The sequence below is a fragment of the Danio rerio genome, chromosome 21, assembly GCF_049306965.1.
Source record: "Danio rerio strain Tuebingen ecotype United States chromosome 21, GRCz12tu, whole genome shotgun sequence".
Classification (NCBI taxonomy): Eukaryota; Metazoa; Chordata; class Actinopteri; order Cypriniformes; family Danionidae; genus Danio; species Danio rerio.
The window spans coordinates 37,894,468-37,912,241 of record NC_133196.1 but is presented as its reverse complement, the minus strand read 5'-3'; the positions used below and the strand labels follow the sequence as shown (position 1 = coordinate 37,912,241).

General features: G+C 46.0%; 1 protein-coding gene and 1 pseudogene across 4 annotated transcripts in view; both read right to left on the bottom strand.

The window, feature by feature from the left end:
- Positions 1–17,774, bottom strand: part of trpc5b (transient receptor potential cation channel, subfamily C, member 5b) — a 69,687-nt gene that overhangs the window by 14,516 nt on the left and 37,397 nt on the right. For all 4 annotated transcript variants that reach the window (XM_073935438.1, XM_073935439.1, XM_073935437.1 and 1 more), the window contains exon 7: positions 257–452. In XM_073935438.1, coding sequence (XP_073791539.1) covers positions 257–452 — 196 coding nt within the window. The remainder of the gene's footprint in view (positions 1–256; positions 453–17,774) is intronic.
- LOC141380033 (uncharacterized) lies at positions 3,254–5,260 on the bottom strand (annotated as a pseudogene).

Sequence of the window (17,774 nt, the reverse complement as noted above, 5' to 3'; positions counted from 1 at the left end):
AACCCTGACACTTTCCTAAAACTGAATTTTTGTTTTTTACTATTTTAGAACATTAATTAAATCTGCATTGTTGATGGTTGGTGAGTTTTAATGCTTCAAATTTAAGTGGAAAGTTGGTTCACCCTGTAAGAGCACAATTACAGCAGCTGACCGAACATTTTTAAACTGCTCAAAAATTTTTTAACTCTACATCCATTCTCAAACAACTGAGGTGAAACATTCTGAAAAATTATCAGCAGTATTTAACGACACTCACAGCGATAAGCTGGTAGGAGTTGTTCATCATAGCAATGAGCATGTTCAATAGTACCACCAGAGAGATGACGTTGTAAGTGCCGAACATGGTGGCTCCTACAAACTCTGTGAATTCGTGACGAGCCTTCACATTGGTAACATACAGATTCAACAGCCCGAATACAGACCAGAAGAGAGACTGAAGAGTTTCGAAGAGCCTGTGAAGTCAAAGAGAGAATGAATTAATGAAAGGTGCAAAAGCAAAAAACTGCCATCGCCATTTCCCCAATCTTACAATAAGAAATACTGGGAGCTAACTGTAATACACCTATTCCTACAGGCACAGGACATCAACATGACGTCATATTGACATTGTACCCTAATGTTGTGGGGGCATTGGATTTTGTTTGGAAATGAAAATCGAGTTGACATCAGAACAAAACTTCGTTACCACTATGACATCTATAAGACATTAGATTTTGGTCACTCTCCAACACAACCTTAAATCAACCAAATACCAACGTAATTTGACGTCGTTATTGGATGTGAAAATAACGTTGTCCTTAGATGCTGGTTAGACATTGAATTTTGGTCACCTGACATCATGACTTATATCTAACCTAATATTAACGTCTTATGACGCTATGTGCCTGGTGGGAAGGGACCAGGGACATTTAGCATAAATGGAAACACAAACACATATAAACATTGTGATTGGCTTTGCCTTTCCCTGCTGACATATGAGAGGCTGCTTTCAGATATAGGCAGTGCCAAAACAACTGTGGGGGGAATATCCCATAAGATGTGTGTGAGGTGTGTGACACGTACCAGTGAGGATGGTGGCAGCAAAAAAAGGTAAACATAAAGAGCATTTTTTAACGAAAAGTGTCACATAAACTAGCATAATTTCTCTGGCCTACATCTTGCCCACACCATCCGCATTTGCTTTGCCCACATGCAGCAGTGAACATCCTACATTTGATATCTGGCCCAAGTCTTGAGTGCCGCCTGTAAGTCGGTGCCACCTTAGCCAAACCTGGGCCATGTTTGGCCCTTATGCTGTATGCCAGCGCTGGAAGAATGCCTGCTGTGCCAGCTTTATGCCAAATCTGGACCAGAATTCTTTGTTACCTGGGAAGTTTGCTACTGAATGTGTCCATCATGATAATGCCGCTATTGCTAATGTTTTCACCGCCTTTACCTAGTGTAGGGGTAGGCAAACTCGGTCCTGGAGGGCTGGTATCCTGCATAGTTTAGCGCTAACTCTAATCAAAAACACCTGAACATGCCAATCAGTGTCTTCAAGATGACTAGAAATCTATAAGCAGGTGTGTTTGATTGGAGTAAGAGCTAAACTGTGCAGGACACTGGCCCTCCAGAACCGAGTTTGCCCACCCCTGGTCTAACGTTATATCAGACTGATATAATTTGTGAACATTATTCCCTGAAAACTAACTGCAGAATAAACACCTACATGTAAAAGTATATGAGCCTGCCAGTTCTCCTAATCTCTTAGATTAGCATTTCCAATTTCGGTTAAAACTATTTGTCAGAAAAACGTTCGAGGTTACAGAAGTAACCCTTCGTTCCCCGAGGAGGGGAACGGAAGTGCCATAGAGTGGATTGATTGAAATCCATGAAATGGGAGGATTCGGATCAGAAGCCGCTTGTCTGGAGAGTATTGAACGGGCCAATGAATGAAAATGAATTGGCAGCGTAAGCCTGCGCAGGTGTGCTGCATCGCCAATTATCCCAGCCTATAAGCACACCTGAAGCGAGCAAACGCCATCCTTTTAAGCTGAAGAGACTTTCAAACAGCTAAGGGACAGTCATTATGGCGACGGAGTATGGCACTTCCGTTCCCCTCCTCAGGGAACGAAGGGTTACTTCTGTAACCTCGAACGTTCCCCTTCGGTTGGGGAACTTCAGTGCCATAGAGTGGATTGATTGAAATCCACGAAATGGGAGAAGTATGGAAAGCGCCATAATGACTGCACCTTACCAACGCCCCCGATGAGGGGATAGTCAAGCAAGCGTGACGCACCCACAACACCCTACCGAGTTGTTTCCTCAATCACCAAAGGGTTACCTAATACCCTTGAGGAAACCGGCTCCACTCGCAGATTGTAAAACCTTGCAAATGTGTTGGGTGTCGCCCAGCCCGCAGCTCTACAGATGTCTGTTAGAGAGGCGCCGCGTGCACGCGCCCAGGAGGATGCAACGCTCCGAGTGGAGTGTGCACACACTCCCGGGGGACACAGCTGACCTCGACTCGAATAAGCGAGTGAAATGGCATCCACAATCCAGTGGGATAATCTTTGTTTCGATACGGCACTTCCCTGCTGCCGACCGCCATAACAGACAAAGAGCTGCTCAGATGATCTAAAATTGTGAGTACGGTCCACATAAATGCGCAGAGCGCGAACTGGACAAAGTAAATAAAAGGCTGGGTCTGCCTCCTCCGGGGGCAGCGCTTGCAGGTTCACTACCTGATCTCTAAAGGGGGTGGTAGGAACCTTGGGCACATAACCCGGGCGGGGTCTCAGGATGACGTGAGAGTAATCCGGCCCGAATTCCAGGCACGAGTCACTGACCGAAAATGCCTCCAGGTCCCCGACCCTCTTGATGGAGGCCAACGCAACCAGCAGAGCTGTCTTCAGGGACAGAAATCTTAGAGATACTGATTCGAGTGGCTCAAAGGGATCGGCTCGCAAACTCGTGAGAACGAGGGCAAGATCCCAAGAGGGCATGAGAGGGGGGCGAGATGGATTAATTCGCCTAGCACCCCTAAGGAACCGGATGATGAGGTTATGCTTTCCCACGGTGCCGCCAGCTACCGCGTTATGATAAGCGGAGATGGCGGCCACGTAAACCTTGAGAGTGGAGGGCGACAGCCTGCTGTCCAACCTCTCTTGAAGGAAAGAGAGCACAACACTAATATGGCAGTTTCGGGGGTCTTCTCTGCGAGAGACGCACCATTCAGTGAATAGACTCCACTTCAGGGCGTAGGCGCGCCTCGTGGAGGGGGCTCTAGCCTGAGTGATGGTATTAACCACCGCAGCCGGTAGGTTACCTAAGTCTTCCTCGCGTCTAAGGACCACACGTGGAGGTTCCAAAGATTGGGGCGAGGGTGCCAGATGGTGCCCTGTCCCTGAGAGAGTAGGTCCTCTCTCAAAGGGATCCGCCAGGGGAGGGCCGTCGCGAGGAGTGAGAGCTCTGATATCCAGGTCCGGTTGGGCCAAAGGGGCGCAACTAGCAGAACCTGTTCCTCGTCCGCCCCTGACCTTGCACAGTAACTGCGCGAGCAGGCTCACTGGGGGAAACGCATACTTGCGCATGCCCCGTGGCCAGCTGTGGGCCAGTGCATCCGTGCCGAGAGAGCCCTCGGTCAGGGAAAAAAACAACTGGCAATGAGCGTTCTCGGGGGAAGCAAACAGATCGATCTGGGCCTCCCCGAATCGCGCCCATATCAGCTGAACAGACTCGGGGTGGAGTCCCCATTCTCCAGAGCGTAACAGCTGTCGTGAGAGCGCATCGGCTGCACGATTGAGCGTGCCTGGAACGTGAATGGCGCGCAGCGATTTTAGCCGCGGGTGACTCCAGAGGAGCAGACGGCAGGCGAGCTGAGACATGCGGCAAGAGCGCATACCCCCCATGCGGTTGATATACGCCGCTGCCGCCGTACTGTCCGTCCTGACCAGCACGTGTTGCCGCTCCAGCACCGGTAAAAAGCGGTGGAGAGCGAGGAACACTGCCAACAGCTCTAGGCGATTGATATGCCAATGCAACTGGGTGCCTTTCCACAGGCCCGCAGCCGCATGCCCGCGACACACGGCCCCCCAACCCGTGTTGGAAGCATCTGTTGAAACAACAACATGGCTGGACGCCTGTCCTAGACGCACACTGGCCTGTAGGAACGAGGGGTCGTTCCAAGGGCTGAGGGCGCGGCGACACAGTGCAGTAACAGAGATCCGGTGTGTGCCCGCGTGCCATGCGCGTCTTGGGACCCGATCGTGAAGCCAGTGCTGAAGTGGTCTCATATGAAGCAATCCGAGCGGCGTGACGGCGGCTGCGGATGCCATATGCCCCAGGAGCCTCTGAAAGAACTTCAGTGGGACCACTAGTTTGCTGTCGAGCTCTCTCAGACAGTTCAGCAACAGGCGAGCGCGTTCCTCAGAGAGGTGCGCTACCATGGTGATCGAGTCCAGCTCCATTCCGAGAAAAGAGATCCTCTGCACGGGGGCGAGTTTGCTCTTTTCTCGGTTGACCTGAAGCCCCAGTAGGCGGAGATGCCAAAGCACCTTGTCCCTGTGCACAATCAATTGCTCCCACGAGTGGGCTAAAATCAGCCAGTCGTCGAGATAATTGAGTATGCGGATGCCCGCGAGACGAAGGGACGCTAAGGCACCCTCCGCGAGTTTGGTGAAGACCCGCGGAGACAGAGAGAGCCCGAAGGGGAGGACCTTGTACTGCCACTCTCGACCCCCGAACGCAAACCGCAGAAATTGGCGGTGGCGTGAAAGAATGGAGACATGGAAATACGCGTCCCTTAGGTCTATGGCTGCAAACCAATGCTGAGGACGAACGCATTGGAGAATGCGCCTCTGCGTGAGCATTCTGAACGGCAGCTTGTGCAGACAGCGGTTCAAAACGCGCAGATCTAGGATTGGTCGTGACCCACCGCTCTTTTTGGGTACGATGAAGTATGGGCTGTAAAACCCACTCTCCATCTCAGCTGGAGGAACTGGCTCGATTGCACCCTTCGCCAGGAGGGCAGCAATCTCTTCTCGCAAGACAGGGGCGGATAGGGGGTTGACCCTGGAGAAATACACTCCCGTGAACTTGGGGGGCCGTTTCGCGAACTGAATCGCGTAACCGAGTCTGATTGTGCGTATGAGCCACCGCGAGGGGCTGGCCCGCGCTAACCAGGCAGGCAGAGCCCTCGCTAATGGAGTCATCGCTACAATCGCTGACGTACCAGCAGTGGGGCAGCGCGGAGTGGGTGTGCTGATGCGGGAAGCACGAGGGTCCCGCGGGAGAGCTGGAGGAGAGCGATTCGCTCTGGTTCCGCACCCTGACTCCGGAGAGGGGGCTGGAGGGCTGAGGGAAGGGAGACCGTCCCCCCAGTGCTCGTGAGCCACTGGCAAAGCACGTAGAATCTGCGAGCCGGAAGGTCCGCCACTGGCAGAATTCGTGCTGTCACATCCGGGGAAGGGGAAAAGTGCTCTTTTATTGATGTTTTGGTGGCACTGAAAAGTACCGTTGTAATCGGGGCCCCGCCCTCCAGCGGGGAAAGAGCAAGTTTCCTCTTCTCCGGATGGCCTGTCTCAGGGACGCTTCGCGGTCCGTTTACCGGACTTAACGCCGCCCTGGGCCCCTGCATCCAGAAACGCACAATCGAAGCGCCATCCTGAAAAGGACGTGCTGCACGACTGTGTTGCTCTTTTAGGAAAGTTGCAACAATACGCACCGCTCTGGAGGACCGGACCCAAAGAACCGCAGGCAAGGGAGAAACCCAGCTCGACCGTCTGCCGCCGCGAAAACCCACTCTGGACCGGGAGACACTTGTTTGCTCTGAAGTGCTGAACAGCAAGAGGAACCCTCATCGACTCACTCAGAAAGGATCTGAAGCGAAAAGGATGGCGTTTGCTCGCTTCAGGTGTGCTTATATGATGGGATAATTGGCGATGCAGCACACCTGCGCAAGCTTACGCTGCCAATTCATTTTCATTCATTGGCCCGTTCAATACTCTCCAGACAAGCGGCTTCTGATCCGAATCCTCCCATTTCGTGGATTTCAATCAATCCACTCTATGGCACTGAAGTTCCCCAACCGAAGGGGAACTACAGCTTGTGCTCCATATTTTAAAAATACTATGATACATGTATAATTTATACAAAATATAAACAAAAGTCTTTATTAAACTCTCTCTTTATCAGTTAATAAACATAATTTTAACATTACACTTTTAGGCTTGTAGCCAGCTTGTTGAAAGGAGGGTTTATTTGTTTTCTGCAAAACAGAACCTTTTAGCAGTTATTCACCTTGATTTTCTGTTAAATTGAGGTATAAATATTACAATTTAGTGACATTATGAATTAATTTTTGCTGGATGATATTGGTGTTTTTTTATTATAACTTAACTACACTTTGATGTACCAAAAATTTTTCCTACCATTTTTTCAAATTGCTTTAATTACACATGTCCATTTAAACTAATTTTAGATAACCGTTTTGTAAATAATAAAAAAAATACTTTGAATTAGAAATTAGAACTTTCTAAGAATAAAGAAATAAAGAGTTCAGATGTCAAAACCTCTGAATGCCATGTAAAATGAGCATTTTTCTCAGCCTTGTGTATTTATGTTCAGTGATTTCACTTGAAAGGCAATAAAAAGAAGTCCACACACAGGAGTTGAAGAAAAAAGCTAATTTTAGAAGAAAACACTAAATAGCATTTGGAGGTTTTTTGCATCTAAACTCTATGAATAAGAAAATATACTTATTTTTTAAAATACTTTTTTTATCATATCTTTTGTGGGCAAATCTGTTTAAACTTGATTTAAATAAAAAATTGAAGATTATAGGTAAATAACCAGTGCATTCAACCTTCCTCAGTGAGAATTTGGCCATTTGAATAATAAGATAAATTCAAACATAATAATAATATTAATCCAACTTTTAGTCTTTCAATCCACCTGAAGCCCCTTGGCTACGTACCTGACCATTTAATTTAACTTATATGAAGAGAAGACTAATTAATAATATATTTTAATAGCAGTTAAATAATTAATAGCAATATATAAAATATATAATTATTATTATTATTATATAATTATTATTATTTTATAATGATTTTTTAAATAACACTGATAAAGCAGGGAATAAGCCAAATGGGAGTAGGGTTCTGTTATAGTGCTGCTCTGTGCACACTAATATTTAATACATTTCAGATGTATTATATAAATTACATACATCTATGATTACAAGTCAAGAATCTTGGAGTTATTCTAGAGTCAGATTTGAGTTTCAGTAGTCACGTCAAAGCAGTACCTAAATCAGCATACCATCATCTCAAAAACCTTGCAAGAGTTAGATGCTTTGTGTACAGTGAGGACTTAGATAAACTTGTTCATGCTTTTATCTCCAGCAGGGTGGATTACTGTAATGGCCTCCTCATTGGCCTTCCCAAAAAGACAGTCAGAGTGTTGCAGCTCATCCAGAATGCTGCGACTAGGATTCTGACCAGAACCAGAAAATCAGAGCACATCATGGCTGTCCTCAGGTCTTTACACTGGCTCCTAGTTACATTCAGAATTAATTTTAAAGTATTATTACTTGTCTATAAATCACTAAATGGCCTAGGACCTCAATATATTACAGATATGCTCACTGAATAAAAAACACTTAGATTTTTAGGATTAAGTAAATTAGAAAATCCAAGAGTTCAGTAAAAGCAGGGTGAATCCCATTTTAGCATATTATTCTCATTGAAATCTCTTTCCATCCAAATCTCTGATCATTATTGCTGCACAGCCTTAAGAAATAGAATTTGGTCATTAAACCTCTGCTTGATGGATGACGTGCTACTTTATAATTTTGTCTTCATCCTCTAAGATCAAATGATTCTGCAAGGCTCATGCTATGATGCAAAATATCAGGAAGATCATAACCATTTTACTCTCATTTCCTTACTCATTTCTTTCTCATTTTGACCTCTGCGGGAGGTCAGAATTACACTGTGTGTGGCATCTTGGCCACATTACTTTCACTGATCAAGTCAACCAAAGCGCTGATGTGGGTTTTGTATTACACGCATTACAGTTCATTTATTTCAGTTATTAAGCTAAGCTTTATTACAAAGCCAGTTAGGAAGCTCAACTCTTAAGCTCTGTCATTATCATTTAATGTTTATTGTGCTCAACTTGAAGGATGTTACTATTTGCTCCATTGAGAACTGAAGTGATTTCTAGAAATGAACATGATATCTTTAACATTTACAGAAGCTGTTCATAAAATAATACCGTTTCATATATTGTGTTTTGGAGTAATATTGTTTAACAGTATATATATATATATATATATATATATATATATATATATATATATATTAGGGATGTAACGGTATTGTAAATACCGTCATACCGCAATATTAATTTTTTTCGATATTACCGAAGTCGCATGACTCGGTAAAACTATAGGTCTTCTGAGAAAATTTGCTCAGGCGAATGAAGCGAACGGGAGGTAGCGAAAACTACAATTCCCATCATCCCTTGCGGTCTGTTGTCGCTACAGATCCAGTAATGCGGAAATGGAGTGTGCTGCTAGAAGCGGGGATCAAAAAGAGCTGTAAAACTCTAAGGCCCCGTTTACACTAGTGCGTTTTAGTTTTAAAACGGCGTTGTAGAATGAAAACGATCCGCGTCCACACTCGCATTTTACCCAGCGTTTCTGAACAGCTCTCCGTCCACACCAAAACGCTGAAAACGCACATCACGTGACCACACACACACTCTCGGGCAAGCGCTCCAGCATTTCTACCCAGATGAGAGCTCTGCTTGTCGGACTGCTCATCAAGCATCTCCCACTGGATCTAATCTCACTATATTTGCTAAACGTGATATTTCATTCATGTTGTGGTCTTTATCTAACGACATAGGCCAATTCCCTGACTTTGGTCATTGGAATCTATTAAGTTACTTGTTCACGGGTAACATGTTTTGGTTAAGCGCAAAGATAAGTTAATGGTTAATCCAGGTACATTGACTGATCGCTTGCCTTTATTTCCTACAATGTATAAACTTATTGTATGTTATACTTTTATAATTATCGATTATTAAAACTGATATTCAGCAAAAGAGAGGGTGCGTTTCGTATTTACACTGAAATTGAAAGGAGGCAGTTGTTATCGGCTCCGTTTTGTTATAAATATCCACACAGTGAAGATGACGCCCATATATGCAGCACGACGCTTCAACATTTCTGCTGTCTGTAAAGTTGCTAATATTAAAAAGAAAATAGGCAGTTCCTTAAATCATGTTTACATTTTATTGTTGAGAAAGTGAAACAACGTAGGGTGATGTGAATGAAGTTATAAAGTACACTGTTCCCTTTGAAGATTTACCCGTGTCCTAGGTATGTTTTCCATATCAAACTGAGAAGGGGGAGACTGCAGCCTTGATCAAACTTGCGAAGTCTTAACTTACAAGAAGAGGATGCGAGACTGAACTGTGTGTGGGCTACTCAATATTGAGGAAAAGCCCCAATCAGATAGGCGAACGTTTGCAGCCCCGCCTCCGTTTTCAGATGTCTCCGTCTTTCCCCATCCACACTGAGACGGAGCAGCAGCGTCTCAGAATGAAAACGGCCTCTCCAGCGTTTTCAAAAAGCTCCGTTTTCGGCGCTCGAGAAATAAGTCATATAAGTCTTATCTCTCTTGTCCCAGAAACCTCAGTCCCAAATGAGAGGTTTTTTTTCTGTTGTAGGGGACATTGTAACTGCCCAGAGATACCAGCTTTTACCAGATTATATTTATATGATAATTTTCCTTTAAACCCATCTCTATCTAAGTGAGTGAGTGATTAAATGTTGAATGTGATGAGTTTTCAACAATACTAAATTAAAAACTTTTTTTTTTTTTTACATGGTTTAATATTTTTTTTGTTATTAAAATTGAAGTTCCTGTTTCAAAGCTTACAGATAGATGGCTAATTTGTATGTCATTGACACTTTTGGCACTTTTTTGGAGTATTTTCATAAGTTTTGTTTTTTCCTGTAAATGATTCAATAAATACCGTACCGTGACATTCATACCGAGGTATTACCGTACCGTGAAATTCTGATACCGTTACATCCCTAATATATATACATACATATATATATATATATATATATATATATATATATACATACATATATATATATATATATATATATATATATATATATATATATATATATATATATATATATATGCAGAATGGAGTTTGAATGTTAGTATTGGTGATCCAAGCATTCCCATGTGGTCTCCCATCTAGTATTGAACTAGAACAGCCCTGCTTAGGTTCAGTGGGCAACCATGTAAGAGTTACAGAGAGCTCTAAAACTGTAAAACACTGTAAAAACCCCATTAGTTAAAGATCCCATATTACGGGTTTTTGAAAATCCCCTTCCATGTAGTGTGTAACACAGCTCTAAGTGAAGTGAAGTATCCAGCTAAGGCCTAAATCTGTACAGTACAGTGTAAAACAGTTGATTCATTTATAAAAGAGTCGACTCATAGTGCTTCAAACGAGTCACCTTGATAACGAGTCATTAGGTGTTTCGCCATGACGTACTAACAAAACCAAGTTATTCACGTGCAAACGCAAACCCTGGAGATTTGAAACCTGCGGCCCCGCCCTCTGACACAGAAACCCAGACACACACACACCCACAAACACACACACACAAACATGCCGGTCGATTGAAGTCACACTGCAGATGGATATTATTGAGTCTCTACCTAAAGATGAAACCTCAGCATTTTAACCAAGCAATTGGAAATGACTGGAAACTTCTGGAAACTACATGCTACAAAGAATACTTCATCTGCGTTTGTTAAAGGAAGGTTCTGTAAAGAGTAACTTACTGATGGACGTCAGAATGGGTTTCTTCCTCCATTTCTCAAGTGTAAGTACGTGCGATTTAAGTTGTTGCCTCGTTGACTCTAGCTTGCAAATGTATTTAGTTGTGATTTGTTACTTGTAACCGCGCGTACTGTATTAGGTTAACTCGCTATATTCTCATATCGCGTGCAAAGCCACGTTAAAACGTGACGCGTGCTGGTTTGTTTACGGAGCTCCGTGGAGGAGGAGTAGTGTGTGTGAGTGTGTGTGTGTGTGTGTGTGTGTGTGCGTGTGCGCGTGCTGTCGTCCGGAGGTATGTGTGTGTGTGTGTGTGTGTGCGCACGTTGTCGTCCGGAGGTGTGTGTGTGTTTTTTTGTGTGTGTGTGCACGCGCAAGGACGAGGGCAATATATGTGTGTGTGTGTGTGTGTGTGTGTGTTTATGTGTGTGTGTCTGTGAAAAGAGCAGAGTGAGACAAGTTAGAAGATCTCCTCAACAGTTTTTGCTCAATAAAATAGTTAGTCGTCTGTATTTTCAAGTCCATAGTCTGTATTTACATTGACCCACTGGCAGCTAAAATCCACGCCTTCACTATAGAGCGTGTATGAACTGTGACTACTTTTATATTGCTGATTAGCTGTTGGGCATTTCACTCTCTCACTGAAGGCAGTCGACCAATCGCAACAGACTGTCATCGGTCCAATCAGCACAGATTAGCTTCGCGCTAAGGAGGGGTTTGGGAACAAATGAATCACTGGACGATTCATAAGGGAGTCGCTGGAATAATTAGGTAAAAATAAATGCAGATTATAAGACCATGAAAGTGTTTTTTGACCCTGCAGGCATATTAGACTGTTGTTGGAGACCCTTACAACCAAGATATGACGCTATTTCATGTATAATATGGGCTCTTTAAGGTAACTCAAACCATTCAAATTTGGAAAAATAGTCCTAATAAGTTCTGTGAACTTAATCCATTTAAGTACATTCAGCAATTTTATCACAGTTAAATTCAATAAATGACGTGAACTCACACCAATTGAGTACTGTAAAAAACAATAGATTAAGGCAACTCAACCCATTTGAGGAAACCTATTGCTACAAGCCATTTGTTGCCCTTAGGATGGGGAACTTCAATGCTATAAGTGGATTTATTCCACGTATGGGGATTTTGTTCAGAAAGCCAATCGTCTGAAAGAGTATATAACGTTGCATGTCTGGGGGTCCAGCATGTTAATGCGGTGCTCGCGGACAGTTCATGTCGTCATTGCGATGCCATGACTGTTGCGCAATTAAGATCGTGGCTAGCCCTTGTGAAGGAGCGAACCACTTCAGCTGCACTGCAGCAGGCACTCGGGCAGATCTGAGGGTTCCAGTGAGAGATTATCCGTCGCCTCCGGGCCCGCGGACCTCCCGCTCCTCTAAGCGCTCCATCCAAGCTTTTAACCTTCTAACCAGATGGTAGCCCTTACGCTTGATGACACCGGAGACCAGATGTCCACATCGGCATCGGAGTGTGGGCTTCATTGTCCGATGATGATCCAGACCTGCTCGCCCCCTCAGGGCAGGTGAGCGCTGTCAAGACGAATCCTGAAACGGACATGGGCGGGCCCCATCTCCAACAGCACTTTTCTGTGCCACGAAAACATCAATGAAAGAGCACTTTTCTACTTCCCCGGATGTGACAGCACGAACCCTGCCAGTCTGGGACGATATGCTTCCCAGCTCGCAGGTTCAGTGCGCTTCGCCAGTGGCTCACAGGCACTGGGAGGACGGTCTTATATCTCGAGGACGGTCTTATACCCCTCGAGCCTCCCCTCCAGAGTTTGGGTGCAAAGTGAGAGCGAATCTCTCGCCTCCAGCTCTTCCGCGGGAACCTCACGCTTCCCGGTTCAGCACACCCACTGGTACGTCAGCAATTGTAGCGATGAGTCCATTAGCGAGAGCTCTGCATGCCTGGTTAGCGTGGACCAGCCCTTCGCGGTGGCTCACACGCACAATCAGACTCGGCTATGGTGATTCAGTTCGCGAAACGGTCCCCCAAGTTCACGGGTGTGTATTTTACCAGGTTTTTTACCAGAGGAGATTGCTTTCCTCCTGGCGAAGGATGCAATCAAGCCGGTCCCTTCATCGCCCTACTTCATCGTGCCCAAAAAGAGCAGTGGGTCATGGTCAATCCTAGATCTGCGCATTTTTAACCGCTGTCTGCACAAGTTGCCGTTTAGAATGCTCACGCAGAAGCGTATCCTCCGGTGTGTTCGTCCTCTGGATTGATTTGCAGCAATAGACCTGAAGGACGCATATTTCCATGTCTGCATTCTTCATCGCCACCGTCAGTTTCTGCGGTTTGCGTTCGAAGGTCGAGCTTGGCAATACAAAGTCCTCCCCTTCGGGCTCTCTCTGTCTCTGCGGGTCTTCACCAAGCTCGCGGAGGGTGCCATAGGGTGTAAACTCGCCACCGTGCAGAGGATCTCTTTTCTCGGGCTGGAGCTGGACTCAGGAGAGCGCGCTCAGCTAATGCTGAACTGTCTGAGAGAGCTCGACTGCAAAATAGTGATCCCACTGAAATTATTTTAGAGGCTCCTGGGGCATATGGCAGCTGCAGCCGCTGTCATGCCGGTCGGATTACTCCAAATGAGATCACTCCAGCACTGGCTTCACGATCGAGTCCCTAGTCGCGCATGGCATGTGGGCACACACCGAGTCACTGTTACTGCGCTATGTCGCCGCGCCCTTAGCCCTTGGAACGACCCCTTGTTTCTACAGGCCGGAGTGCCTCTAGGGCAGGTGTCCAGTCATGTTGTTTTCTCAACAGATGCTTCTAACACGGGCTGGGGGGCTGTGTGCTGCGGGCATGCAGCTGCGGGCCTATGGAAAGGAACCCAGTTGCATTGGCATATCAGTCGCCTGGAGCTGTTGGCAGTGTTCCTCGCTCTCCACCGTTTTTTTTTTTCCGGTGCTGATCAGGACGGACAGCAAAGCGGCGGTGGCATATATCAACCGCATGGGGGGTATTCGCTCTCGCCGCATGTCTCAGCTCGCCCGCCGTCTGCTCCTCTGGATTCATACGCGGCTGAAATCGATGTGCGCCATTTACATTCCAGGCAAGCTCAACTGTGCAGCCGACGCGCTCTCACGGCAGCCATTACGTCCCAGAGAGTGAATACTCCACCCCGAGTCTTTTCAGCATATATGGGCACGATTCCGGGGAAGCCCAGATTGATCTGTTTGCTTTCCCCGAGAACGCTCATTGCCAGTTGTTCTTTTCCCTGACAGAGGGCTCTCTCGGAACGGATGCACTGGCCCACAGCTGACCTTGAGGCATGCGCAAATATGCGTTTCCCCAGTGAGCCTGCTCGCGCAGTTACTGTGCAAGGTCAGGGAGGACGAGGAACAGGTTTTGCTGGTTGCGCCCCTCTGGCCCAACCGGACGTGGATGTCAGAGCTCTCCCTCCTCACGACGGCCCTCCCCTGGCGGATCCCTTTGAGAGAGGACCTACTCTCTCAGGGACAGGGCACCATCTGGCACCCTCGCCCTAATCTATGGAACCTCTACGTGTGGTCCTTAGACGCGAGGAAGACTTTGGTAAGCCACCGATTGCGGTCGTTAATACCATCACTCAGGCTGGAGCCCCCTCCACGAGGCACGCCTACGCCCTGAAGTAGAGTCTATTCACTGAAGGGTGCATCTCTCGCAGGGAAGACCCCCAAAATTGCCAGATCAGCGTTGTGCTTTCTTTCCTCCAAGAGAAGCTAGAGAGCAGGCTGTCGCCCTCTACACTCAAGGTTTACGTGGCTGCCATCTCCGCTCATCATGACGCAGTGGCTGGCAGTACCTTAGGAAGGCATAACCTCATCATACCGTTCCTCAGAGGGGCTAGGCGGATTAATCCACCCTGCCCCCCCTCTCATGCCCTCTTAGGATCTCGCCCTCGTTCTCATGAACTTGCGTTCAGAACCCTTCGAGCCACTTGACTCAGTATCTTTAAGATTTCTGTCCCTGAAGACAGCTCTGCAGGTCGCGTTGGCATCGATTAAGAGGGTCGGGGACCTGGAACCATTTTTGGTCAGTGACTCATGCCTGGAATTTGGGCCGGCTTACTCTCACATTGTCCTGAAACCTTAGGTGAACCCTGCAGATTTTTCCGAGGCGCCCGCTATGCGTGATCCCCTCGGAGGAGCGGAGGAGTCACTTGCTGGCCCATTACATTGTAGGTCTGCCTGCTGGTCAGCCCGCGTTTTGGGTATAGGTGCCCGCTATGCGTGATCCCCACAAGACAATCCCATATGCTTATTCAGCCACGGTGCAGTCCCCCCTCACAGGCGGACCCGTGTCTTCCATTTCCGCTAACCATCTTTTATATGCGTACTCCCCCTTCTCAGGGCTTATCCATTCATTCTACCATCATATCTCCCCATTGGGTAGCAGGTGGCCTCCGTAGTGTCCTCCCTATCGGGACTGCACGCTTTCCAATGTACTGTCGTTTTAATTGCTAGAAATTATCTAGACGCTTTGCGCTTGCGAAAATATATCTAAATCTGTAAAATTTCTTTTGAAGTAGAATAAGTAAGGCCCAGGGATAACGTTGGTAGACCGCGCCTCTCTATGATGCAGGAGCGCTCATGCTATGCCTGGCTTTCCTCTCATCTGAAGCGAAGGGAAGGTGCAGTCATTATGGCGTTTTACAGACATTTCACTATACTTGGATTAAATCCACTTATAGCATTTCCGTTCCCCTTCCGAAGGGGCACAAAGGTTACTTTAATAACCAGAGCGTTTTATAACGTAAGTAATGAGTTAATTAAGTTATTAAGTGTTGATTGGGCATTAATGATTGTGGTGATACGCCACACCTGTTGCGAGATTAGGGGAGCGTACCCCTTTTAATTACTTTTGAAGCATATAAAAAGGCTTTGCTCGGAGCTTCAAACCATACGTCTGGGGGAACCTCGAGGGACGTTGTTATAGCGTATCGTTTGGTCTGAAGACTGGTAGGAGTTGCTACCGGTGTGCATTATTGTTAATGGTTGGGCTGCGTTTGTTGAGGCTCTCTGTGTTCCCAGTGTGGACCAGGAGACTGGAGAAATTGTGCATGTAACCAAGGGAGTGAGTAATTGCGTAAAGCTTGTAGTATCCGTAAAGGTATGTTCCCTCTCTGTTTAGCATAGTGCAAGTATAATGTAAGCCCTAAAACCAACCTTTATTGTTTCTTTAACAGCATTGCAGCTTTGCTGAGAGCACCTCCAGTGTACAGCAGGTTATTTTGACTGTTTATATTTGGGCACGGGCGATCCTTCTGTCGCACTGTGTTTACGTGGTGGAGGGACGCTTTGGGTGGAGCGGATGCCTTCATCTCTTAAGACGGGATGCCATTGTGCACATGCTGACACATAACTGTTCGCAAGTGAGGGTTTATTTGATGCCTCAACCAGCGCATATGCTTAACTCTACCTGCTTAATGGATACTCTTGGAGGAGATATGGTGCCGATTTACCACCGGTCGATTTGTTTATTTTGCGACACGTCCATCAGCTACATGATCGGGGGCGGGAAGTGAGTGGCTCTTTAGTTGAAGCTTTGGGGCAGTGTTCTGGCTTCATGTCATTTCTTGTAAAATTTGTCTGGTTGTGTTCTATATTTTCTTTGGTGTATATTCTTTTGTGACTCTGTTTTAATCCTGTTTAATGAGATCCAGCTGACATTATGGTTCAGTGTATGTAAAGGTATACCTTTAATGCTGCTTCCCACGCTCGTACTGTAGGGGGAGCGAGTGAGGGGGTGGGAAAGTGTTTATTTACATGTAAACTGCTCTCTTGTTTCTATGATATTGTGGGAGTTAATTGTTTTGTTTTGTTTTGTTTAAATAGAACTGACTGCTATCAATCTAACTTTTGCAAGGACACTTTTACTGAGTGAGTGGTGCCTTTTTAATTGTATGTGTATTCTCAAGTTTTGGTATTGATGCCTTGTTCCTTCTCTCTCCAGAGCGGAGTCCCATACAACTTTCTGTCTCCATTACTCATGATGGTGGTGGGTTTGCTGAATTGGAGTCGTCCACATTGGGTGATTTTAATGTAGTGCTGTGATTTTTAAAGTGTAATTCTCACGGGTGTTGCAGTGCTCTGAATAGGTAGCGGCGGGGACTCTGGCTCTGGAGAGGTGGAGGACCGGCAGCCTATGAGTCTAAGGGAACCTACAGAAACTGAGTATTGAACTGTTTTAATTATGTCCATTTTATGGTGTTGCAAAAATAAACATTGTTACATTGCACGGATTCTGAGTCTTGACCTTTCTGTCTCAGCGAACCTGAGTAGCCTTTGGCTAACATTTTGGGTCTCTGGTCCCTTTTATACCAGGGTGGCGTAGTCGGTTTATTCTTTTATATTTATAAAGTTGTGTATTTGCAATAGCAACTCAAAACGGGCCCCACCGCACACATGATGAACACCTGCTGTTAGCAAGCAGAATTACTGAAGAGAAACACAACAACTGACCTCTGATCCTTTGCTGAAATGTTGAGAATGTGTTGAATGTGTTTCATTTCTTTTAGGGCTGTGACTGAAGTCAGCTGTAGTTTTGTGTTTCTCTTCAGTAAAGCTGCAGTCACACTAGAGTTTGAGCTTGTAAAAAATCTGTCGTACGTCGCTGCGAAAAGGGGCGGGATTAAACAAGATGATTAGACATTAAAAAAAGTGAGCGATTGGTCCATGTTTTAAACTTCTGCCCAGAGAGATCATATTTTGATCCTCGATTTGTCTCACACTATCATATGATGCGTTTCACTAAGCTTGAACTTTTCAATGCAGCGATCTGCGAAACGAAGCATGAACTTGCATTTTCGGTCTGACGCATTCACATATGAATAAATGGAAGTCTATGGGGAGAAAAGTCCTCTGTGACCACAGCTTAAATCTGCTTGCTAACAGCATGTG